Below are 25,068 nucleotides of genomic sequence, written 5' to 3'. Positions count from 1 at the left end.
AGGATGAAGAGTAGACCAGAGGTGATCTAAAATGAGAGAACAATGCCAGACCCATCCAGATAATTCAATAAAATAAGTGGGTCAACTGGAAACCAGCATAGATACTACAGCAAACTGATGAGATCTTCAAGGTGGAGAAAGAGTCCAAAGAGTCAAAATTCTCAGTTTTCACCATTCAAAATCTAAAGAAGTTCACTGTCACCTGGGAAAACCCAATACTTTAAGTATATGTTCCTCATTTTTGTAAATCCTCATTTTAAACAACTCAAGAAATGTAGTTTCTTTCTCTTTATAATCACACTTTTTCAGATCAAAAATCGGTCAGATCAAAAAAAGAACAAAAAAGCCTAAAGAAAATAACATTCCCACAGTAGGAAAAGTGTAAAAAGCTGGAGGGAAATTACAGCCAAGAGAGCAAAGGCCCTTTAGAATGCCAGTATATAATCAGCATCAGGAAAGATAACAGCCTCCAACAGAGGAGAAACAATGACCATGTATTCCCATTTACAAAGTGTGACCTTTCCTCTCCTTTCTAGGATAAAGATTGAACTTCTGCATTTATTCCTCCGCAAACACCTGAAAGCTCTACAGATTTCTCAGGCTGCTGAAAGTGGGCAAGTAGAATTATTCCCATTTCAGAAAGTGGATAAAGAAGGTATAACAAATCACTAAACTATATAGAGCTTTGTATTAACTAAGCAACTTTTTTATAGGTGGTTTTGGAAGAAGACTGACTAATAACTATCCAATTCTCCACCCCCCAAAATTTCATTTTTCCTAGTTTACCCACCCTATCATCCCATATCTCTATATTCAGATTAGGGTCCTAATCCCACCATCAGATTTATCCATTTATTATAATGTATTAACTTCATTTTTAGCTTTTTTAGCTTCATTTTTAGCTCCTGGAACAAAACTGACTTTAATATATGTTTATTTAATAAAATGAAAAAATCTATTAATCTATTTATTATAATTTTTTCTAAAAGGTCAGTGATATTAACAAAGTATATTGAAAACACTCTCACCAACCTCCCTGAGATCATTTCATTTTTTCTTTTTTTTAAATTTATTTTTTTCCACAAATTTCCACATTCCATTCTTTTTTAAAGATTTTTGCAAGGCAATGGGGTTAAGTGGCTTGCCCAAGGCCACACAGCTAGGTAATTATTAAGTGTCTGAGACCGGATTTGAACCCAGGTACTCCTGACTCCAGGGCTGGTGCTCTATCCACTGTGCCATCTAGCTACCCCCACATTCAATTTTTAATAAGGTTTTTAATTTGCTTCAAAAGCAACTTAGACTTAATTACCTTTGAGTTCCTCATTTTTCTCCCCCTTCCCTTGACAGCCAGTTATCTGAAATATGTTATACATGTTAAATATATATTGATATTAGTCATGTTTGTGAAAGAATCAGAACAAAAGGAAAAAACATAAAACAAATTTTTAAAATATTTTTTAAACCTCAAAGGTAATTAAGTCTAAGTTGCTTTTGAAATTCTTTCCAAACATACTCAATCTTTCTAAAGTACTGGTGGTTATTTTGTCTTTGTACCCCCTAAGCCTACCATAGTAACTCACTCACTTAGTAAATGATGTTGGAATTGAATCTTACGCTGCTTTTTTTCCCCCTCTTACAAAAGAGGTAGAGAACAAACAGTCCTTCACTTCCTAGGGTCTACCTTCCTTCCTTTAGCACATGAACTCACATTTTTCACCTGTTTAGGTTAATCTTATCTTCCCACCATCCAACTACAGCTTCCTGTGAACCTTAGACCTTTTTCAGGTGAACACATCTCAGTCCAGGACTAGATTTCAGTGGAATATACTGCCAGTTATTGAAGACACAGCCTTTACAAACTTTTATCATAGAGCAAAGGTGTCAACAGAAGGCGTCAAGTACTTCCACCTCTCATTACAGAGAAGGAAAATGAGGCTTCAGAGTTTTTCAGTTACTTGAAAGGCAGTCAGAGTAGTAAAAGTTTGGGTGGAGTCAGAAAAGCTGGGTTTCGCGTTCACTTTTTGGCCCTTTGAGGTCCTGGACAATTTCCTCATCTGTAAAATTGGGATAATGATACTTTCACAGGCCCTGAGAAAGGGAACTCTGAGAGGTGCTCCCTTCTGTGAGTTACCATTACCATCATAGGCCAAGGTCACCGGAGTGAGAATTGGCCAGGGCCAGGTTTGAACCCCAGAGCATCTGATCCTGACTATAGTGTTGTCTCAAAGATTAAGTGAAAAGGACACGCTGTCCTGAGGGTAAAAAACAGAGACAGTCCAATGGGACCAAGTCTCTCAAGATCCTGGGAGAGAAAACATAAAAGATGAGCAGTTAGTTGAAAAAAGCCCCAAGGACTTAAAAGTTTTCTTGCAGACTGTCCAGTTTGCTACAGATTCTCAGTTTTCATTTTAAAAACATGCTAAGTTTCTTGCTTGCTCTTCTCACAAACAGAATCTCTGTAGCATAAACAAATGTACTATTGTCTTACCTGGTCTAGAGTAACAATAGCAGCCAGAAAAGGGATCTCAACACACAAACTGGCATTTTACTTCAAAGCTTCCCTAAGAACTGACCAAAAATACAAATTAAAAAAAAAGCCCACTATCTTTTTTCCTTTTTTTTTTAATTAATGACCCTTCCACCAGATAAGCTAATTAAATTAATGGGCCTATTTCCAGAGGGTGTACAATTTATATCTCTTTGAGACTCTTTTCAGTCACCTGAGGAATGGAATAGGACTAGGTCTTCTTTTCCTTTTTTGGGGGAAGGGCAATAAGGCTGGGGGTTTAAAACATGCTAAAATATTTTTCCTTAGGTGAACATTCCCTTCCCCTTAGGATTATGGAGCTCCTTCTATGCAACATCTTAAGATTCTTTACCTACTCAGGGTACAATGAAACATCCTTCTGCAAGAGGTCAGCCAGGTGGCACAGAGGATAGAGGTCAGGGTCTGGAGTCAGAAAGATGCTACACATACCTGGGGGCTGGGAGTGTCACAGGGGGTATCCCATTAGTTCTAAAGTCTGTGATACAACAGGAAGAAAACTTAGACCTGGTCCTGGGGTTCTTAACCCAGGGAGAATGATGGTTGATTTTTTTATTTAGCTTGATAACTGTTTTGATAACTGTGTTTCAATATAATTCTAAAAATGTTAAAAAAAAAAATTGAACACTTTTTTTCCCCTGAGAAAGAGGTCTGTAAGTTTTGTAGACTGCTAAATTAAGGTCCACAGTTCCTCCCCCACCCAAATTCTCCCTTTGCTATTATGGATCTTTTACCACTTAAGGGATGTTATAGAACTCAACCTTTAAATCATCGTATCTTCTATAACCCAGTGTCCCACATTAGTTATTCACTTGTTGATACAAGAGGACTGATTTAATTTCATCAGAGGGGTTTTATCTTTACTTTTGATCAATTTGGCAAAGCCTTTTAACATTTAATTGCCTTCCCTCCACCTACCTAGTTAATAAGATATATCAGTACTTATAGGGTCTTACACATTTATAGGAAACCATTTTAAAAGGTTTGGCAACAGTGCTATGTGACTATTTCCAAATCCTTTCCTTATATTTGGCAGGTAAGTCCTCCTGCCCCACCCCCTTCCATCAGTATAGGGTAACTTCCAGTATAGTCTTATGGAAGTTGCCTGGAAGAAGTAGAGACCCACCAGCGTGGGTCACAGCACAGAGGATTTGATCTCAGATCTTCCTGACTTCCAAGCTGATCTTCAATCCACTATTCCACAACTGCAATCTTTTTACTATAGTAAACTTCCATAGACTAAATACTTGGATTTTGTATCTCTTCCAAGACAACACACTATCATAACCATTATTTTATCTCAAAATCTTTTATGCTTATTATTATTTCAAAGTTATTTGACCTGCTTCTAGAATGTGCATGATTTCAGGCTTCCCGTTTATAGACTTTATTTCAATGTAATTAATTTCTTTTATAGACTAGTATATTTTCTTTTATAATTTTAAAAACATTTTAAGAAGGGATTCATATACTTTACTGGATTGTCAAAAGGGTCTGTAACCCAGAAAAGCCTTCTCTGGGATCACAGAATTTTGGAGCTGGGTCAAATCTTATAGAGACCATCAGTTTCTCATAGTTGGCCAGTTTCTCAGTTAGCTACAGTCATCAAAAAGCAGACAATTCCTTTTCAGCATGGCAGAACCTGACCAGGGTACTGTAAATACAACTAGAGAAAAGGTTTGTAATCTGGGGTCAGTGAAATAATTTTAAAAATACTTTGACAACTGATATTTCAAAATAATTAGTTTCCATTTCATCTCTGACTCTCTCCTTTCCTGGTTTTTGTCAAGTTCCACCTTTTTCCAAGAAGTCTTCCCTTCTGAGTATCTCTAATTTATCTGGTCAAAATCTATTTAAGGGAAGCCCTACATAGAAAGATGTGGTGGGGAGGAAAAACAAGACCTAGAAAAGGAAAGGATATTGTAGGGTGAAGGACTGAGCAGAGTCAAGAATCATACCTAGTTCTAGGATAGTGATGCTCCAGAGAGTTAACAGTAAAATTTAAGGGAAGGTTTTAGGGGGAAGGATTGAGATACCTAAGGGCCTAAATGATGCCAGAAACAAATAGCAATACAAGGGCTGGAACTTGGAAGGTAGAACAGGGATAGCATAGATCAAGAAGTCATCTACTTAGATTGAATAGTGGAACATAAACTATAGGAGGTGGTCCTCAAGGGACAGAGAAATGGGAGCCTTAGGGCATCATCCCAGTTAGTGGGTGTGGCAGAGATGAAGAATCTGCAAAGAAGACTCAGACCAAAAGATCTGAGAGGAAGATGAAGTGTCACAAAAACCCAGCAGAGGATAGATAATATTCAGGGGAAGATGACAGTCAGTAACTTCATATGCTGCAGAGAGGGTCAAGCAGGATGAGGACTGAGAGAAGGTTATTCAATCAGGCAGTTAATAATGTTTGTCCTTCATTTTCCAAGAAGACCATGACTCTAAGAGACCCATGTGAATTGGATTTGACTGGAGATGGCTCTGGATGCTAGGCAGGGGTAAGAGACTTGCCCAAGTTCATACAGCTAGTGATAATCAATTGTCTGAGGCTGGATTCAAACTCCTGTTCTCCTAACTCCAAGGCCAGTGTACTATCCACTAAGAAATCACTATGGAAAGTAATCTGAGTGATAAATTTACAGGCCACAGGACAGAGGACTAAGGAGTACAAAGAAGAGATGAGTGAAGCAAAATTTTCCAAGTTTGAATGAGAAAGGAACATCAAGTAGGGATGGTAGGCTACAGAGAAGTTTGTAGTTTGTTCAAAGGATGAGATCTGTGATGTATTACGTAAGTTCTTAAGAGTGTAGAAATTTTTGTTCTAGTGCTGGCCATATTAAATGAATTTGTAAGATTTCATCTAGCTCAAAAATAATTCTAAACCAAATCTGACTGGGGGGGGTATGATCAGAAAAGAGGTGGGGAGGGAGGGAAGTTGTTGCTAGGACTCAGTGACTCCAAATTCAGATCAACCAGTCTTCTAGATTTTCTTTTGGTCTTGATGCAAATTAGCAATACCTCTTAGAGACTTGGGAGGTCTTCAGGCACTAAAGTTACTTGTCTTAGAATTGTAAAGCCAGACTAAGGTTGGAAGCCTGTTAGAACCCAGGACTTCAAGACAGGCCAGATCTCTCTAGCCTACTGAACTGTCACAAATAAAATAGGCAATTTGATTCAGTACAAGAGATAAGCAAACATACTTCTAGCAGAGTGAATAAATAATGCCTCCTACATATACTACTTTCAAATGTGTGTAAATATTTTGACTAATGAAATGCAAATTCACTTAAAACTTTCTGAGATAACATGGTAGTTTTTTGGTATCATGTATTTTTCTTCAATCAAAAGATAACAAAAGTATCATTGATACAAAAGTCTACAACATTTTATGATGTGGAAAAAAGAATCCTCAGAGATAGGCCATCCAATAATGAAAAAAACAAGCTGCCGTCCTGTTATCAATACAATGCCTGCTCCCACCATAAATTAGTATTCTCAATCCAAACACCTAAAATGGAATTTTTTAAACACCTGGCTAAACAGGTTTCTGATATTTTTCTCTTATGTTACTTAAGGGAAGGTAGAGCTATAAAACTGTACTAAAAAAAACAAAGATTTCTCCCTATGGAGAATTCTGTAAAAAGTCAATGGTTTATCTTGGACCTAAAGGGTCAACTGCCCTTATAACACAAAGACTGTGAGATGATTTTGATATCCCAGTGAATATGCTTGGGAAGTCAGAGCTAATCAAATTGCTTCAGTAATGATGGTTTTTTTCCAGAGGGAAAAAAAAGTACCCCCTCCCCCAACAACAACAACAACATCAAAAGAGCCCTTCTGCTTCTGCAACAATTTTGTTAAAAAAAAAAAAAGCTAAGTCTGACACTGTTGGGACAGCCATTTCTTGGACTAAAAAATATAAACCTATTTTAAACGTTATAAATATATATGCTACTTCTTTTCTGGAGCGTGAAGCCAGATAATTTGCAAATCTTAAATCCAAGTCATTTCAGATCAAACTTATTATCTTCCCCCTAAACTAGCTCCTCCTTCTCTGTCTGACCCCATTATTCCTGACAGTGACAACATCATTTTTGGGGACTCCCATATTGAAACCAATTCTTTTTAAAATTCTTTTTCCCCCTTCCCTTTTTCTCTTTTCTTATCCAAATGCTCCACCGTATTTCTCAAATTTGTCTCCTCTTTTCCTTCTGTCACCAGTCCAATAGAGGTATACTTTTTTTTTTTGGTTTTTGCAAGGCAATGGGGTTAATGAGGTATACTCTTTACCATCTGTTTGTACTAGAATGGCTTCCAAACAAATAATCCCAACTCTCTTCCCCCCCTCAACTAGGTTTCCATAACCTCTAGGTTTATATTTCTTATAACCAGATCATATCAATCATCTTTATTCATTACCTTTCTGTAGTTCTCTGTCCCACCAAATAAAGTTCCAACTCCTTTTCCTGGCATTCAAGGTCCTCCTCAAACTATTACCACCCTACTCTTTGGGTGGTATACCAGCCTCCTACCCTCTATTAATTTGCTTCAACCAAAATGAACTAATCATCATTCCCTTCACACTCTCTCCAATCCTCCAAACCTTTGCTCTTATGCGGTTTAATGTGTTGACCTGTTGAAATCCTACATCCTTTCCTTCAATGAATACAAATTAAACTTCCCATCTTCCCCCCCAGTCAAGCTAGTCCGCATATTGTTGATGGTAGTTCATAAAATGTTGGATCAAAATTGCTTCTACTTCCCTGAATCCTTTTTATTCATAATAGTAGGCTTCCCAAGCAGAATAAATCTCCCAGTTGAGGCAGTATTTTAGACATGCTCCAAGTGATTGCTCTGAGTTTAGAAATTACATATTTAACAATGCATACTGAAAAGAATCCTCAATTTCTGGAAATTCACCCTTTACATGGGTTAATCATATTTATATATACATACACACACACACACACACCCCAAAATCTCACAGGTCATTGTTTCGGGATATTTTTCAGACTTTGAACCATTTTCTAGTGGAGGCTAGGAATTCAGATAAGAAGAGATACGTTTGGCTAAAAGTCTAAAAATGCAAAAAAAAATAGGGAAGGAGAGAATTCTTATTCTGGTGACTATGGACTTGAGAGAAGCGGAAATTATTCTAGGGCACAAGAAGCCACTAAAACTAAATTTGCACTAGAGTCAAATCAGAGAAAAGGCTTTAATCCCTAGCCTTATTCCCCAGCAATTTATTCTCTCTTTAACACAAAGCTGTGGGGAGGAGGGTGAACAGGATGGTTAATTACCCCAATTAGAAAAAGATCTACGAATTCTGGCAAGTTTATGGATGAAGCGATTGGGATACTCTCCAGTCTTCCCACACCTCCCCCCCCTCGGTGCCTTTCACTTTCATCAAGTGGGAAGAGTGGGGAGGAAAATTGGGATACAGGGAATACATTTCTTCCTGTCTTCCGGTCCAAGAAAATGATTTTAAAAATCACCGAATGAGAGCAAATGAATGTAATCAAAGATACAGATGGTCATTCAAGGCCGGCCACGTCCGCCAATCAGAGACCTCGCTTCGTGACTCCAAAGTTTGGTGCTGCGGGGCTCTGCCTAACAATGGATGAAGCCTCGCACCAAACAGCCCCCGGAACCCCCTCCCCCCAGCGCACCGAATTAAGCGCTAGTCAATTTCCTAGGAAATAGACGCCGGAAGCCGGGGCTCCCCCCGACCTCCGCGGGGCCCCATCAGTCCGCGCGGACCCGCCGCGCGCGGGCGCTGGCCCGAGGCGGGCCGTGGGCACCCGGGGCGCTCCCCGGGACAGCTTCTGTCCCATCTCCCAGGTCACCGGAGGCCCCTTTGTCCTTCCAATGCCTCTAAAGGGGAACGGCGGAGTTCCCCGGCGGCGGAAGGGTGGGAGTCGCCTCCACCTCCAGCCCCGCTCCACACCCCGAAACCACAGGGATCAATGGAAATGCAAACTAGTCGGGATGACAAAGCCGGCCCCGGGGAAGCCGAGCCCTTCGGTGGTCCCCACAGACCCCCCGAACGCTTTCAATATGGATGCCCGGCAACTTTGGATGTGCAGACCCCGTGGAGTCTGGCTCCGCGGCGAGCGACGGGCTGCCGGACTGCAACAAAAATCGCACCCGCCGCCTTCGCCGAATGACGCGCGAGGGCCATCTTGTTCCCGGCAGGGAGGCCGCACGAGGTGTCCCCGGCCGCGCACGGCCGCGCTCCGCTTTGTGCACGCGTGCACGGGCGGGGAGCGGCCGGGGCCGGCGGGGGCGCCCCGGGCGCGGGGCTCGCCCTGGGCGCGGGGCAGCGCGGCTGGCCCGGGCCCAGAGTCAGGTGCAGCGAGCCGGCGACGGCGGCGTGGCCGGGCCCCCGGGCGCGGCGCGGCGCGGAGCGGGCTCGGGGCGGGGAGGGGCGCGGAGCGGGCTCGGGCAGACGCCAGGGCGTGGCGGCGGCGGCGGGGTGGGGGCGCGCTGCCCGTACCTTGATTTTCGACCTGGCGCTGGGGCGCTTGCCGGCCAGGTGCAGCGCCGGCTCCTCGCTGGTCCTGGGCTCGGGGGCGCCCGGCGGCGGCGGCGGCGGCGGCGGCGGGGGGGCCCCGGCCCCGGGCCCGGGCCCCGCCCCGGGGGGGCCCCCGGGGTCCCCGCGGCCGCCGCCGCTCTCGCTGCTGCTGCTGCTGCCGCTGCCGCCCTCGCTGCGGTAGTCCTCGGTGCTGTAGTGGAGCACGCAGTCCAGGCTCACTGCGGGGGAGGGGAGCACAGCACGGATCAGGGCCGGGCCCGGGCCCGAGGGGGTCCTGCGGGGCGGGGCGGGCGCGCGGGGGGCGGCGGGGCGTGGGCGCTCGCGTGGGCACTGTGCGCCCGGGGCCGGGGCCAGCCTGCCCGGGGCCCGGCGATCCGCTCGATGGCATCTCCCGCCGGGGGCCGGGGGGGGGGGTCCGCCCGCGGCCCCCCCTGCTCCATTCCGTAACGGCTCCCCCCCCCACCCAGTGTATCACGGGGGGGCCGCCCCCTGGGGGCACTAAGCCCTGCGTCCCCGCCTCCCTCCCCGGGGTCGCCGCAGCCCCCCCCGCCGAGCCCCTCGCCACGGCCCAGCAGCGCCCCCGCTTTCGCCCCCTTCGGGGCGGGGGGCCCGGGCGCCGAGGTCCCGCCGCCCCGCTCTGCCCGCTCACCTGGGATGTAGGTGTCCGCTCGCTCCTCGTCCGGGAGCTCATCCCAACTGCGGATCGCGGCCACCGGGTTTCTCCTCTTCACCAGGAAGACTTTGGGCATGGTGGGGTTTGGAAGAACAGGGGAGAGCGCTTCGAGAACCCTCCACCTTTACCTGGCTCGAGCTCGCCCCCCTCGGACCGGCGAGCTCGGGCCCCCGGAACTTTTCGGCGCGGGCGGCAGCCCCTCTCCCCCTCTTGCCTTCCTCTCTCCGGACTCCGCACGGGCGGTTGCTTCCCCTGCCCTGGGATTCCAGGGTTCCCAACCCCACCTTCCCGCCTCGCCTCGCCTGGCCTCGCCTTCCCCTGCGCCCCCCCGGGGCCCCGAGCCCTCCGGTGTCCCAGCCGGGCCCCCACCCTGGCCTCGATCTCCGCCTGCTCCTCGCTTATTTCTTAAATCGTGGGTGAGACCACACGGAGGAAAAAAAAAAGTTTCATAAGGTGGAATAGAAAATGCACCAGGAAACTTGGGAGTGAGCATGCGCCCTGCAAACATAACGGTGTCAACAAGCCTCCTTACCTGTCTGACCGGTTCAGGCGGCTCAGGTTTGTTCCAACCCTTCCTTAGGCATGAATGTTTGCAAAAGAATTTAACGTCTGAAAAATTTTTTTTTAAAAGGGAAGAACATTTTTTCATTATCCCCCCCCCCCCGCCCCGACACACACAGAGAGACACGCACATGCTCCTTCCCCCATCATACGCATATTCAGTGCAAATCCCAGGGAGAAACCCCAATTCAGGGTTTTTTTTTTTAAAACTGTGCATCGTGCTCCTTTCCCCACCCACCCGGCCCTTTTGCGAAACGTCCGGGCCGATGAGTGGGTTTGTGTGGGACCACCCGGCGATCGCACGGCTCCGGGCCCGGGGCGCTTTCGGGGGGCTCCCATCGCGGCGGGAGGGGGCCGGAGGGTTGCAGGTGCCCTCTGCTCCCAGGGCGGGGTGCCGGCCCCCCCCAGCCCGGCCGGCGGCGCCGGCCGTGGGGGCGGGGGCCGGACTGCCGCTGTCCGGGGAGCCCCGCGAGGGCTTCCCCGGCGCCCCCGCCCCGCCGGCTTGGGACGGCCGGGCGCGCCCCCGGGGCTGGGCAGCCCGCGGGGAGGCTGGCTTCCCCGGCTCACCTGTGTGTTCCGTAACCCGAGAGGTTTCGGGCCTTTGCAAACACGACAGGGAGATAAACACAGCGGTTTTCTCCCTCTTCCGCCTCGAAGTGGGCCCGGAGGCTCGGCAGACCTGTTAACGGATTCCTCTGCGGCCCCGGCCCGGGCCCTCCCGCTGTACTTTGACCCCTCCGGGTCACTGAGGAGGGGGCCCGGGCCGCCCCGGGCCTCTAGCCTCGGGCGGCTCAGGCGGACAGGTTCCTGGCCTAGGAAGGCCAAGAGAGCAGGGCTTCCCCGCGCCCGTGGACGGCCTCGCCCCACCTGTGGCTCAGCTAGCCAAGCAGGTATTGTTGGGCTCCCAGAAGTGCCCCACCGGGGTCCCGCCGAGAAACAAAAGCGCTCGGGTCCCCAGCCAAGCCGCCCGAAAAGATGTGTATATACCAGGCAAGGCAGGGAGCGGGCATGGCTTTCCCCCTCCCGCACCAGGGCAGACTCAGAACCCTGACTGGCACGCGGAGCAGGGACCAACACTCTGCATTTCCATCCGGGCTGAGGCCCAGGAGCCCCCTACCCAGCCCGGGTGTTTCAGGGTAATGCAGCCACCACACCGGCCTGCCCCCGGACAGTAGGCGTTCTGTCTCCTGCCCCACTGGTATTCTCCCCTAAACCTCTGCTGCGGCTGACCTTTGAGAGCCATTCCCTTCCTTCTCCGGCCTCTCTTCCAACTAGAGGAAATATCCTAAAAACTCGCACTGTTGGCTGAATGGAATTGTATAAAAGTCAAAATTTATCAAAGGATCGGTCCGTTAACATGAGAGAGAGAGAGTCCGGCGTGAATTCTGAGATGGTTTTTACAGTGGAGCAAATTAATCTTCATATCCCTTAACATAGTATTTGTGACTTATTTCACCTAATAACCGACCATAATGTGCTGGTAAATATTTAAGAACCCATCCTGCAAAAAAGAAAAAGCACATACACTTTTAAAGTTTAATCTGCATTATTAACATTTTTCTCCAGCACTTTCGTAACAATAAACAAAACAATAAATCAGGTGCCAATTTGGACGATTTGGGGGGTATAAATACACTGGAAATTTTAACAGTCAGCAGACAGAGTGAAGTAAGAGCTGACTCCACATATAGATACTATAGCCTCAAGTCCCTTATGTGGGATTTTGTTTTATTTTTGGCCAGTTAGCATTTACCACTTGAGTAAATGAACCCAAAGGCAGAAAGATATCATTCTCATAAGACATTGAGAAGAATAATCTGAGAAATCTATTAAGAAAGAACAGGATTAACAGCATATCCTCAGAAAATTCATAGCCTAAAATGAATTTTTTAGATTGTGCTTGCCTATCAGTTAACCTTTTTTGAGCACTCACCCTAATGTAGTAGTAGATAGTATCTTAAAAGTCTTAGTGAAGTTTTTAAGCTATTATTCATAAATTGTATAGTGAACTACTGTCTTGCTAATTATGTGTTCATAAAATATAGATGAAAAGAGCATGAGGAAAAAGATGAAATTATATTTGATCCCAGAGTCAGTAGGGAGCCACTAGAGTTATTGAGCAGAGGAGAAACATGTTCAGACTTGGATTGAGAAGAATAACTGGCAGCTGTGGGGAAGGGAAGATGGTGGATTGGAGTAGAGAAAGACTTTATTTACAGTGATTCATTGGAGAAATAACTAGGGCCTGGTAGTCTAGGTTGCAGAACGGTTGAAAATGAAAGATGTGAAAAGAAAATTTATAAGATTTGACAGCTTCCTCAATGGATAAGGAAAGGGAAGAGTCAAAAATGACTCCAACATTGTAAAAACCTGTGTGACTGGAAAGATGGTGATGCCTTTGACAGTAATTAGGAAGCTGGCTGGTGGGGTGTGGAAAGATAATGAAATATCTAATGATATAGGTCATAATCCATTTCTACTTGAACCTGCGGGTCTGAATCTATCCTACCTAAAACTAAAACAGGAAAGGCAAGTCTTTTACTCCCTGGTTATTGTCCCCTGAGTATAGAGATAGAATTCCCCCCCCCCCCCCATGGCATCTCCACAGCTGCTGTGGCTAGAGATTGGTTTGGGTTATTTAGACTCAGTAGTAGGGGTGGAGTAGAGGGTTTGAGGAGTTTGCAGGAAACTGTAAGGATGGTGGAGATAAAGGTAGATATGATTATGTTGGAGAAATTCCTTCTCACTCTCCTATTAGCCAAGTCTGTTCTGTTATATATTTTTTTTGTAAGGCAAAGGTATTAAGTGACTTCCCCAAGGTCATACTGCTAGTAAGGTTAAATTTGAATTAAAATCCTCCAGACACCAAGGCCTGTGCTCTATCCACTTCACTTTGCAGCTGCTCTTCCCATTAGCTATTGATTTGCTATTCAGCAAGAGTGAGATTTTTGAGTGTTTGATAACACTGGGATCTAAATGTCCTCCCCCTCCTACATAGGAGACTCTGACTAGGGCACAACTCATTAGAAGACCCTGACCCTCAATTTGGGAACCTTTGGACTAGAAAACAACATAGGTTCTTGCTAAACATTTTCTTTAATCTTTCTGGAACTTTCACTAAGGTCTTCTATCACAGACTTGAGGTCCTTTATCTCTATTATTGATTTGTCTTTAGGTTTTGGAACTGAGTAGCATAAAGAACTTGATAAAATGATAACTGTATGAAAAATGCCAAAATGCCTTTTTTCCAACATGATGTGAATATAGAAAACTTTTCAAAAGATAAATTTTATTGTCTTTTTAATTAAATCATTTACTTCAAGATAGGCTGACCATGTCTACATACAGATTGAAGCATATTTTTAACTAACTTTATTTTTCTTGAAGGTTCTCTTTTTGGGGGGAGGGGTTATATTTACTTTTACAACTTGACTATTGTAATGTTTTTCAAGACTACCTATTGTTTTGGGTTTGGGAGGGTGCAAGGCAATCAGGATGCCCAAGGTCACACAGCTAGGTAATTATCAAGTGACTGAGGTCAAATTTGAACTCAGGTCCTCCTGACTCCATAGCCTGTACTCTATCCACTGTACCACCTAGCTGCCCCATGATGACTACCCATTTTTAACCCATATCAAATAACTTACTTTCTCAGTGAGAGGGTGAGAGGAAGGGAGAGAATTTGGAAAACATGGTTTTAAAAGTGCATGCTGAAACTTGGTTTTGCATGTAACCAGGGGAAAATAAAATAAAGAATTAGAATTTAAAAAAAAAGCTAACCTGACCATATATAACAAAAAATTTCAATCATCACAGGGACCATATGTCTTAGTGTATACAACATTCCAGACCTATAATCCCCCACCTTTATCAGAAAGAGGAACATGCATTGCATCCGGTTTTCTTGAACCAAAATCGGTCATTACAAAATATGGCTTAAATACTAATCTAGAGTATTGAATTTATGATTGATGATATACGTTATGACTATTCTGAGTATCTAATATCCATCAGGCTGGTACTATCCATTATGTGATAGTACTATCTGTTTCATTAAACATAATAACACCTCATTTATAAAACATCTATTTCTGAGGAGCTCAAAGCATGATATAGATTTTTTAAAAAAGGTAATTCATCTTCATCATATCTCTGTGAAGCAGGCAGAGAAGAAGGTAATACTATTCACTCTTTACAAATGAAAAAACACTAGCCCAAAGAGATTAACTCTTCTTCATCCAAACGTTCCGAAGCCAAAAATATCATTTCAGTGGCTAAATTGAAGCCTAGAACAACATTCATTCAACAAACATCTACTTAATTTGACTAAGAAATATTTAATTTCCTACTATGTGCAAAATTCTGCATTTCCTAATTTTTTACACCAGTAATTCCTTTACCAACCAAAAATATTTTAGGGAATGACAGTATTTTTCTTTACTTTTTAAAAAATTTATTCATTTCTTAATTACTTGCAAAGATAGTTTTGAACATTCATCCTTTTGCAATCTTTTGAGTTTGCTTATTTTTCTATTACCCTCCTTTCCTTCCCCCTTTTTCATGATAGCATACAATCTGATATAATTTGCTACGTGTACAATCGGATTTAACATATATCCATTTTAGTCATGTTGTGAAAGAAGAATTAGGACTAAAGGGGGAAAAAATGAGAAGGAAAGAAAAGATGTAAAAGAAGTTTTAAAAAAGGGAACATTAGCCTGCTTTGCTCTGCATTCAAAATCCATAGTTTTTTCTCTGGATGCAGATGGTATTTTCCTTAATAGGTCTCTAAGAACTGCTCAGAGAAGCTGTGTCCATCATAGTTTATCATTTCACAGTGTTGTTTTTTGATATATACAGTGTTCTACTTGTTCAACAGAAGTATTTTTCACAGGTTGTTATCTCCATTACCAAGATCTGTTGACTTTTCCAATAACCGATATTGTAGCCATTCAACTTGTGCCTATTAAAGAATGTGGAATTACCTGCAAGCATCTCCACTTGGATATAAAACCATCTCACAATTATTATGTATTCATCTTCCTCTCAAAACCTTCCTTTCCTTTAAATTCACTATTTCTTTTGCTGGCACCATCTCTGAATCTCAGGATTACAGGTTCAGAATCAATTTTAGCTTTTTTTTTTACTCTCTCTATTTACCTTAGACATCCAAACAAATAGCAAGTCTTAATGGATCTCCTTTAATGTATCTCATATATATATATGTATGTATATGTATATATGCTCTTATTTCTACTCCTGATAGAACCATCCTGATTGAAGCTGTCATCACTTCTTACCTAAATTATTTCAATAGCTTCCAAACTGATCTGTTTGCCTCTAGTGTTTCCCCTTCCACAATCTTTTATGCCACTCCCTGAGCAATTTTCCTAATACAGAGCTAATTCCATTCTATATCTCTCTCTCTTCCAAAAATCTCCAACTGATCATCACTATAACATATTATATATTATAATATAGTATAGTTTATATATAATATAGCTATACATAGCATAGTCTAAAGTTTTATTCTGGCATTCAAACACTATAATCTGCTTCCAACAAGATGTTGCATCAACAGAGTTCTCAACCATATTTCAGACTATTTCTCTTGCCATACTTTATGTACCTGGTAAAATAGACTATTATTTTTCCCATTGCTTTCCATCTGTAAGCATTTGTTCACATTGGTCTTCAAGACTGGTATAGAGAGGCTACTTCAAGGCATAGCCCACGTCCTATCAACACCAAGAAGCTATCCTGCTTCCCTTACCACTTTTAACTGAACTCTACTGTTTTGTACTTATTCCCTTCTTCCTTGTATCAGTTGTCTATGAATTTATCTCCTTCAACCTCTCCTCACTTGGATTATAAATTCACTGTGGGGGCAGCTAGGTGGTGTAGTGGATAAAGCACCGACCCTGGAGTCAGGAGTACCTGGGTTCAAATCCGATCTCAGACACTTAATAATTACCTAGCTGTGTGGCCTTGGGCAAGCCACTTAACCCCATTTGCCTTGCAAAAACATAAGTGAATGAATGAATGAATAAATAAATAAAATAAATTCACTGTGAACATGGTCCCTGGGTCAATTCTGATCTTTTGATCCTCAGTACCTAACCAAGCGTTGATTTGAATGTAACTTGGTAGATTTGGTTAACTCTTGATTATTTGGGTTTCTGGTTTTATGCTTCAAAATTTGGGGGTATTTTGTTGTTTATTCAAATCACCATGAGAGGACTGGACAAGTTGAGGACAAGGAAGAAACAAACATCATTTGCTTACCTGACTCACCTAAATCAGCTACATAGTTTGTTTTTGTTCGCCTCATTTCTAAATCTGCTTATCACTTTCTTCTCTCTAAACAAGTCACATATTAGGAAAAGAGAATCTGTCAGCAAGGCTTCAACTGACAAAGATAGATTAATTTTATACTTAAAACCAGTGAATAATAGTGTTGCCAAGTAGTCAAAAATACATGAGCTATTGACTAAAAAAAAAAAGGCAATTTGCATATTGCTTTGCATATGATTTGGAGGTGATTCATTTAATTTTAAGAGATTTATATTGATATCTTTTGTCTTTACTTTCCCTAGATTTTTGCCTGTATCCTTTCCTCTCCCACCTCCCCATTATAACAAAGAATTTGATTTAAAAGAGAAAGACTAAAAAATAAAAAATTAGTGAAATCTGTTAACACAAGGGAAAAAAACCCACATGTGGTGTGGACCCTGACTTTTGCAAAGGAACAAGGGGAGGTGTCTTCTCATGTTTCACCTTTGAGATCAAGCTTTCTTTTGCAGAAGTTTTAATTATTCTTGGTTTCATTAATTTTAAAATGAAAAGAGCTTATTGACATCTATCTTCAACTTTTTTAATATTATTTTTGTCTTTTCACCAATTACATGCAGATACAGTTTTTATATTTGGGTTTTTTTACTTTTGAGTTCCAAATTCTATCTTTCCCTCCTTCAGCTTGTAAGTCTCTAGTCTAGTAACTAAAAATTCTTATTTGTGAGACAAGCCTGGCATACGAGTGGCACTCTGAGGAACAGCCAGAGTCAAGGACATCTTTTTTTACCAAGGACCAGAGTATTTTGGGGGTATTAGGCAAAAGCTCAGAAATTCATATTTTAATTTTTTTTCCAGTTTTTGCAAGGCAAAGGGGTTAAGTCACACATCTAAGTAAGTATTAAGAATCTGAGACTGGATTTGAACTCAGGTCCTCCTGACTCCAGGGCCAGTGCTCTATACACTGGGCCACCTAGCTGCCCTACTAATTAAGTTCCAAACTTAGTTATTTCCATATGCTGCTGAAGGACTCAAGTGTTGTCCATGCTCCTCAAATTTAGGTGTCCACAGCCTAGAAACCAAGGTCATAGTCACTGGCTCCCAAGAAACAAGAAAGCCCAGAATACTAGAACTAGCCAACTCCCTATGAAGTTCAAAAGATAACATTTTAAGTAAAAGGCAGGGGTAACTAGGTGGCCCTGTGGTTAGAGCACTAGCCCTGGAGTCAGGAGGTCCTGAGTTCAAATTCAGCCTCAGATACTTGATACTTGCTAGCTAAGTGACCTTGCCTAAGTTAATTGACTTAACCTCACAATAAACAAGCAAAATAAGAATAATATAAGCATAGACTACTTTACTCAGAAAGTAGTAACATACAGGATTAATAAGGAACATTAAGGATCTTTAACATTTTGAGGTTGACAAAATAATTTGGAAGGAAGGAAAATAAAACATACTAGAAAACCAACCAACTTGAAACCCCCAAAAAGCTTTCTAAAAAGAAATCCTGAAAATCAAAGATGTTAACAAAATTGAAAGTTAAAAATAATACATTGAGTTAATGAGTAAAATTAGGATCTGATTTTTTTAGGAAAAATAAAGACAATAAATCAGATAAGCTATTAACTATTTTAAGTTAAGAAATGAAGAAAGAAAACAAAATAAATATATAAAAAGTGAGAGCAGACAGGAAGGGAGTAGAGTTTAAGTAATAGAATGACAGCGTTATATTTATGCTTTTTAGGAATATCAACTGAGGAGTACTGTAGAGAAGGATGGATTGCCAAGACAAGAAATTTTGAGGTTGGGAGAACAATTAATAGGTTATTATTAGAATTAGACTAGGTAGGCACAACATATATTATAGAATCAATAAGATATGGCAAGTAGTTGAGTGATAAGAGGCTAAGAAATAAAAAATTATTTTCAGTTCTTTTTTTGCAAACAAAAACATTTTATTTTATTTTTCCATTTCCATACTTAGGTAGTTGGGTTTTTTTTAACGTTCATCCATGTGCAAATTTATAAGTTGCAAAATTTTCTATCACCCTCCCTTCCCCCTTCCCCTTGACAGCAATCTAGTAATAGCCATACATATACATTTCTGTTTAACATATTGACATGTTAGTCATTTTGTATTAGAGGAATTAGGACTATGGGAAAAGAGAGAAAACTATGAGATGGGAACAAAAAATAAGAGAAGTTTTTAAAAAGTGAACATAGTATACATTCAGATTCTGTAGTTTCTTTTTGTTGTTTTTGCCCCCTGGATGTGTATGACATTGTCCACAACAGGTCTCCCAGTTTTGTCCTAGCTCTGAACTGCCTAAGAGGAGCTGCATCCATCATAGTTGATCAATTCATTATGTTGTTGTTAATATATACCATGTTCTCTTGGTTCTACTCCCTTTGCTCAGCATCAGTTCATGTCATTCTTTCCATACTTTTATAATGAATTCCATTTTTTTAATGGAAAAGTGGTTTCTTATAGAACAATAGTACTCCATAACATTCATAGTCTATAACTTGTTCAGCCACTCCCCAATTGATGAACATCCCCTCAATTTCCAGTTCCTTGCCATTACAAAAAAGAGTTGCTAAAAATATTTTTGAACATGACTTTTCCCATTTTTTATGGTTTCTTTTAGATATAGAACTAGTATTGATATTTGTGAGTCAAAGGATATGATCAGTTTTATTACTCATTGGACATAGTTCTAGATACTTCCAGTTTCCTAACCTCAATAACTAAGATTACTGGAGCACTCATCAGAAATATATAAATTTAAAAGGACTGGTTTTGGGGAAAAGAGAGTGAGATCTGTTTTGGACATAATTTGAGATTCCTGTAGTAAATGAAGTTTAAAATTATTCAATAGGCATTTGGCACTATAAAAGAGTTCAGAGGACATACAGGCTATCTCTGGGAGTCATCTGAATAGAAATTAAGGGAATTGATGAGATCAGCAAAGAAGTAACAGCTAGGTGGTAGGGTGCAGAGATTACAAGACCTGGAGTTAAGATCTGGATTCAAATCTAACCCCTGAAACTTGGGCAATCACTTAACATCTCTCAGCTTTAGGGTATAAAGCACCTACTTTCCAGGGTTGTTATAAGGATCAAAAGATATAAAATTTGTAAAGTGCCTGGCATATGGAAGTTGTTATAGAAAGACTGGTTGGTTCTTGTCCTTTATTGAAGAGGTTCAAAATGACATCACTAATATATAGAAATGCTAGCTATTATGAGAGAATAAATTTAAGGTTCTTAATATTTTTTCATCATAGATACCCTTGGCAAGCTTTATTTTTTCATTTCTTATTATAGAATTGTGTTTTAACACATGAAATAAAATACATGTGTATAAGAGATATCAATTATTATTGTACAACCAATAAAAATATTTTTAATTTTGTTAATAAAATACACATGTGTAAGATATCAATTATTATTGGAGTACAGTTAATAAAAAATATTTTTAATTTTGTTAAGTCAGATTAAGAACTCCCTGTCTACAGAGAAAAGAGAGCCTAGGATAGATCATTAGGTTATACTCACAGCTAGGGGGTGGCACTTGGATTCTGGCTGATGTAATAAAGATCTTAAGAGGGAACAGTCCAACAGGTAGGAAGAGAACCAAGAGTACTGTCATAAAAACTCTACTCCTGGAGAATATCCAGGAGGAGAGATTAGTCAATAGTGTCTAATGCCCCAGAGAGGTCAAGACTGATGAGGTCAAAGAAGAGACTGTTGAATCTGGCAGTTTTGAAGATCTCTGATAACTTTGGAGAGAGCAATTTCAATTTAAGCATGTGGTTTAAAGCCAAACTGCAAAGTTTGAAGCCAGTCTGCAAAATGTTAAGAGATGAATGAGAAGTAAGGAAATGAGAGACTAGTATTGTAGTTTGAGGAGATGGTAGTTAAGGTTCTGGGAAACCCAAGTCTATTTTCAAGCACTAAAAGGGGTCGATAGTAAGGAAAAATGAAAGATTAGGAAAGTAAAGGGGGGGGCGGAGAGAGAGGGTAGAGTCTGCTAGAAGAGATAGGAAGGAATAGGATCTAAACTAGACTATACATAAAGTTGATTGTCTTTATCCAGAAGGACCACTTCAGAGGAACAAGATATAGGGTTGTGAGAGGTAGAGAAAGAGAAAAGTGGTAGGTCACAGCGAATGATCTTGATTTTTTTCAGTAAGATAATAGTTGAAATTCCCAATTGAGATAGCAAGAGAGTTTTGATCTGTTGTGGGGAATTCTCTAAAAAATTAATTAGATAAAGTAGATAAAATTCTCTAGGGCCTCATTGACATAAGATGACAAATTTTTATAGTATTTTGACTTTTTCAGTTCTTAAGAGATGACTTTCTAGGTGGGGAAAGATGGAGATACAGATTTGAAAATAACTATTGGGAGAGCAAAAGATGTTAATAAAAATATTTTTAATTGTTATAGTAAGATGATTGATTATCTGGGTCAAGTAATCATTCCAATTTTATCATCATTCAACAAACATATATTAAGAGGCTGTATAAATTCAGATTAAAAAGTCATGGTTCTTGCATCGAATGATTTTGCAATTTACTAATATGAGGAGCTCAGGGAGTTTAAGTCAAAGGAACTGGATTCATATCCAAAGTCTCAGAGCTTCCTGTGTATTCTTGGATAGGGCTCATTTCCCCTATCTATCAAATGAGGGGAGTCCCTTCAAATTCTTGATCTGAATGCTTATTAAACTAGTTTATACGAAAGCCCTGAAGGGGCAACATGGAATAGTTGAGGGCTGGACTTGAAATCCAAAAAACTTGGGTTCAAAATCTACCCCAGACAGTTATAGCCAAATGACCCTTAGTCACTTAACCTCTCTCAGTTTCAGCTTTTTAAGTAGTAAAATGGGATTTACAGTGCTGATTTCACAGGATCATTTTTCATTGAAGAAAGATTTTATTTATTTTGAGTTTTACAGTTTTTCCCCTAATCTTGCTTCCCTTCCCCCACCCCCACAGAAGTCAGTCTGTTAGGCTTTACATTGTTTGCATGGTATACATTGATCTAAGTTGAATGTGATGAGAGAGAAATCATATTCTTAAGGAAGAAAAATAAAGTATAAGAGATAGCAAAATTACATAAAAAGATAACAGGCTTTTTTCCCTAAGTTGAAGGTAATAGTCTTTGGTCTTTGTTCAAACTCCACAATTCTTTCTCTGGATACAGATGATATTCTCCATTGCAGATAGCCCAAAATTGTCCCTGATTGTTGCACTGATGGAATGAGTAAATTTATCAAGTTTGATCATCACCCCCATCTCATAAGATTTTTATGAAGTTTTAATGATATATGTACACCATTTTGCAAAGCTAATTCTCACAAATGTTAACTATTATAAATTATCTATCATCATCATCATCCTCATCATTATTATTATTATAGTGAATAATTGTTCAACCTTGGAAGGAGAAAGACTTGAGTTCAAATCTTTTTTTCTGATACATATTACCTATTGAGAACATGGCCAATTCACGTCACATCTCAATGCCTCCAGACAGTAATTCTTTAAGACTATAATTTACTGGTGCATTGTTGATCTGCTTTGATGCTTTTTGATGCTTTTTATACTTGGATAATAAATAACCAAATAAATAAATAAACCCATACAACTGGATCCCCTCTCCCTCCAATAAAGAAAACCCTAAAAACCTACAAAAGGAAATTTCATACCAGATCATTTGCAGACGGCATTGGACTGATTTCATCAAGCTTCAAAATATTGCAGAGCCTCCTAAGGAGATCCATAATTACTCAAAAGAGACTTAGTTGGTACAGAAAAAAGAATCATATAGATTATCTATTTTTCATGCTATGCTATTGAATTGGATGGACAGCTCTTCTAGCATCTCTCCATTTATCTTGATCAAGTCTTCTTATAATCAGAGAACTAGCTAGAACACTCAGGGGCAAAGTGACTTACCTAGGATTACCCAGCCAGAGGTGAGATTTGAACCGGCTTTCCTGGCTCTGTCCATGCCATGCCATGTGTGTTATTTAATCATATATCAATATCTTGGACAGACATATCAAATGAGCAATGAAATAAGAATTGAACAGGAGGAGAGCAAATGGAATTACTTTTGGAAAAAGGCAAAATTCTTTTCATGATCCTAGGCTTCTCTTTGTAACAGAGATCTGTCTTTTGAATGTCTGTATTCTTCTACTGATGTTGCAAATCACTGAACTAAATCATAAAATTTCCTCACTGGAAGTCTCAGAAGAAAACTATACAGCCCAACCCAGACTTGGAAATGAATCTGTACTACATCTTTCCCAACATATGGGCATCTAACTTCTTTTTCTTTTTTCCTTTTAATCCCCTCTTTAGGATCAGGAAGTTTGGTTTTTATAGTGGGGAATGTATGCTTAGAGTGCACCCTTCCCCTTTTATTTGTTTTTTAATTTAATCGGCCACATTCCCATAGGTAATCTTAATCTGACAAATGAGATTTTTTTTAAAATACAGAAGAAAAACACAAAAGATGATTATCCATGAAAATAAATCTCCACACCACTTGATATATATTTACACCTACATATATGTATACTTTTAAGCTATTTTACTAGTCTTTGCTTCCTTCTGAACTTTTTTCTATTCTTTTATACTTTTTTCCTCTTTTTTAAACATTACCATCACTACCTCTCTTTCCCCATATTCTCCCAATTAAAACAGAAGAAAAAAAGACCCTTATAAAAAATAAGCATCATTAATTTGAAAAATCTAAACCATATCTATATCTAAAAATATCTATTTCTCTCTTGACTTTGAATCCATTAGGTCTTTAGTGTTATCTTTCCTCTTAATCATCATCCTTTACACACATATACATACACACACATACATAAACTTATCTGCCTTTTTCCTTGTAGGATTTTAGGTATTCCTACAACTAATCTTTTCAGGGTGTGTGTAAACAAGTGTGTATGTACCAATGTTCAATCCTCTTTTGTCTGGTTCAGGTAAGAGGGAGGTTCACCTGCTGCTTACTCCCCATACTCCTTCCTCCGTGTCCAATAACACATCCCCTTTTATCAAAGGTCAATAGAGATATTGACATCCTGGAGGAAAAAAGATTCACATTGGCATAATCAATAAGTCACAAAGATCCTGGGATGGAAGGAGCCATCCTTCCTGGCATGTACTCTTGGACATAACTCCTAATAGGTGTGTCTGATATCCTACCCCATACTAAATTGAAACCCACCTCCCATCTGGGATGGAGAAGCAGCTTTTCAGATATCACCTTCTAAAAGTAGAATGTATACCATCTTAAGGATTTCTTCTCTAACTGGAACCTTCCTCCCCTAAGTCTGCATATTCAGCAAACTTGACAAAATGTTAATAAATGTGTATGTTAACCTAATTCTGCTTTGTGCTTATGGCCAAACCCTGAATGTCCCTTATTAGGACAAACTCTGAAGGTTAACACATATTTAATCTAATTATTATTTTTAAGACCAAACTCATGGAGGTCATCAAAACTTTGCTTCTTTCATTCCCCCAAATTGAGAAGTAGCAAGTTCTACCCCTTTCTTTTGCCATCCCACACTAATGTATTCCTTTTACTTTCCTGCATCTTTTCCATTTTAAAACCTTCAGAACAGAATCATTCTATCATCTAGGTCTCTGTAGTTCTTTAACTCCCTCTATACTCTTTTTTTTTTTTAAGGTTTTTGCAAGGCAATGGTGTTAAGTGGTTTGCCCAAGGCCACACAGCTAGGTAATTATTAAGTGTCTGAGACCAGATTTGAACCCAGGTACTCCTGACTCCAGGGCCGGTGCTTTATCCACTGCGCCACCTAGCCGCCCCCTATACTCTCTTTTTTTTTAAAGAAAGATTTTATTTATTTTGAGTTTTACAATTTTCCCCTTATTCTTGCTTCCCTCCTCCCACCCCCACACAGAAGGCAGTCTGTCAGTCTTTACATTGTTTCCATGGTATACATTGATCTAAGTTGAATGTGATGAGAGAGAAATCATATCCTTAAGGAAGAAAATAAAGCATAAGTGATAGCAAAATTGCATAATAAGATAACGAGTTTTTTTCCTAAATTGAAGGTAATAGTCTTTGGTCTTTGTTCAAACTCCACAATTCTTTCTCTGGATATGAATAGTATTCTCCATCGCAGATAGCCCAAAATTGTCCCTGATTGTTGCACTGATGGAATGAGCAAGTCCATCAAAGTTGATCATCACCCCCATGTTGCTGTTTCCCTCTGCACTCTGTAAAGGTCTTAAGGTGCTATAAAGATATATCTTTCTTATTTATATATTTGATATTAACACTGCATCTTTACTAAATTATAGTGGAAATTTTGCATTTTTTTTTAAATTTATAGGCAGTAGGTAGATAGAGTGGATAGATAGAGCACCAGCCCTGGAGTCAATAGGACCTGAGTTCAAATTTGAC

The 25,068-nt window shown here is 40.7% G+C and overlaps 2 protein-coding genes across 2 annotated transcripts in view; both read right to left on the bottom strand.

The window, feature by feature from the left end:
- OVOL2 (ovo like zinc finger 2) overlaps window positions 1–9,963 on the bottom strand; it is a 41,707-nt gene extending 31,744 nt beyond the window's left edge. Inside the window, exons 1-2 of the mRNA XM_074209378.1 lie at window positions 9,736–9,963; window positions 9,048–9,304 (exon numbers count right to left, since the gene is read on the bottom strand). Of these exons, the coding sequence (XP_074065479.1) occupies window positions 9,048–9,304; window positions 9,736–9,835 (357 nt within the window). The 5' untranslated portion in view covers window positions 9,836–9,963. The remainder of the gene's footprint in view (window positions 1–9,047; window positions 9,305–9,735) is intronic.
- The window catches only part of LOC141518628 (uncharacterized), a 109,868-nt gene continuing 94,683 nt past the window's right edge, over window positions 9,884–25,068 (bottom strand). Inside the window, exons 2-4 of the mRNA XM_074230849.1 lie at window positions 10,888–11,371; window positions 10,559–10,772; window positions 9,884–10,368 (exon numbers count right to left, since the gene is read on the bottom strand). Coding sequence (XP_074086950.1) covers window positions 9,884–10,368; window positions 10,559–10,772; window positions 10,888–11,371 — 1,183 coding nt within the window. The remainder of the gene's footprint in view (window positions 10,369–10,558; window positions 10,773–10,887; window positions 11,372–25,068) is intronic.

Source organism: Macrotis lagotis, chromosome 1 (genome assembly GCF_037893015.1).
Source record: "Macrotis lagotis isolate mMagLag1 chromosome 1, bilby.v1.9.chrom.fasta, whole genome shotgun sequence".
Classification (NCBI taxonomy): domain Eukaryota; kingdom Metazoa; phylum Chordata; class Mammalia; order Peramelemorphia; family Peramelidae; genus Macrotis; species Macrotis lagotis.
Note: the sequence above shows the minus strand (reverse complement) of the source record. Positions and strands in the feature narration are given on the sequence as shown.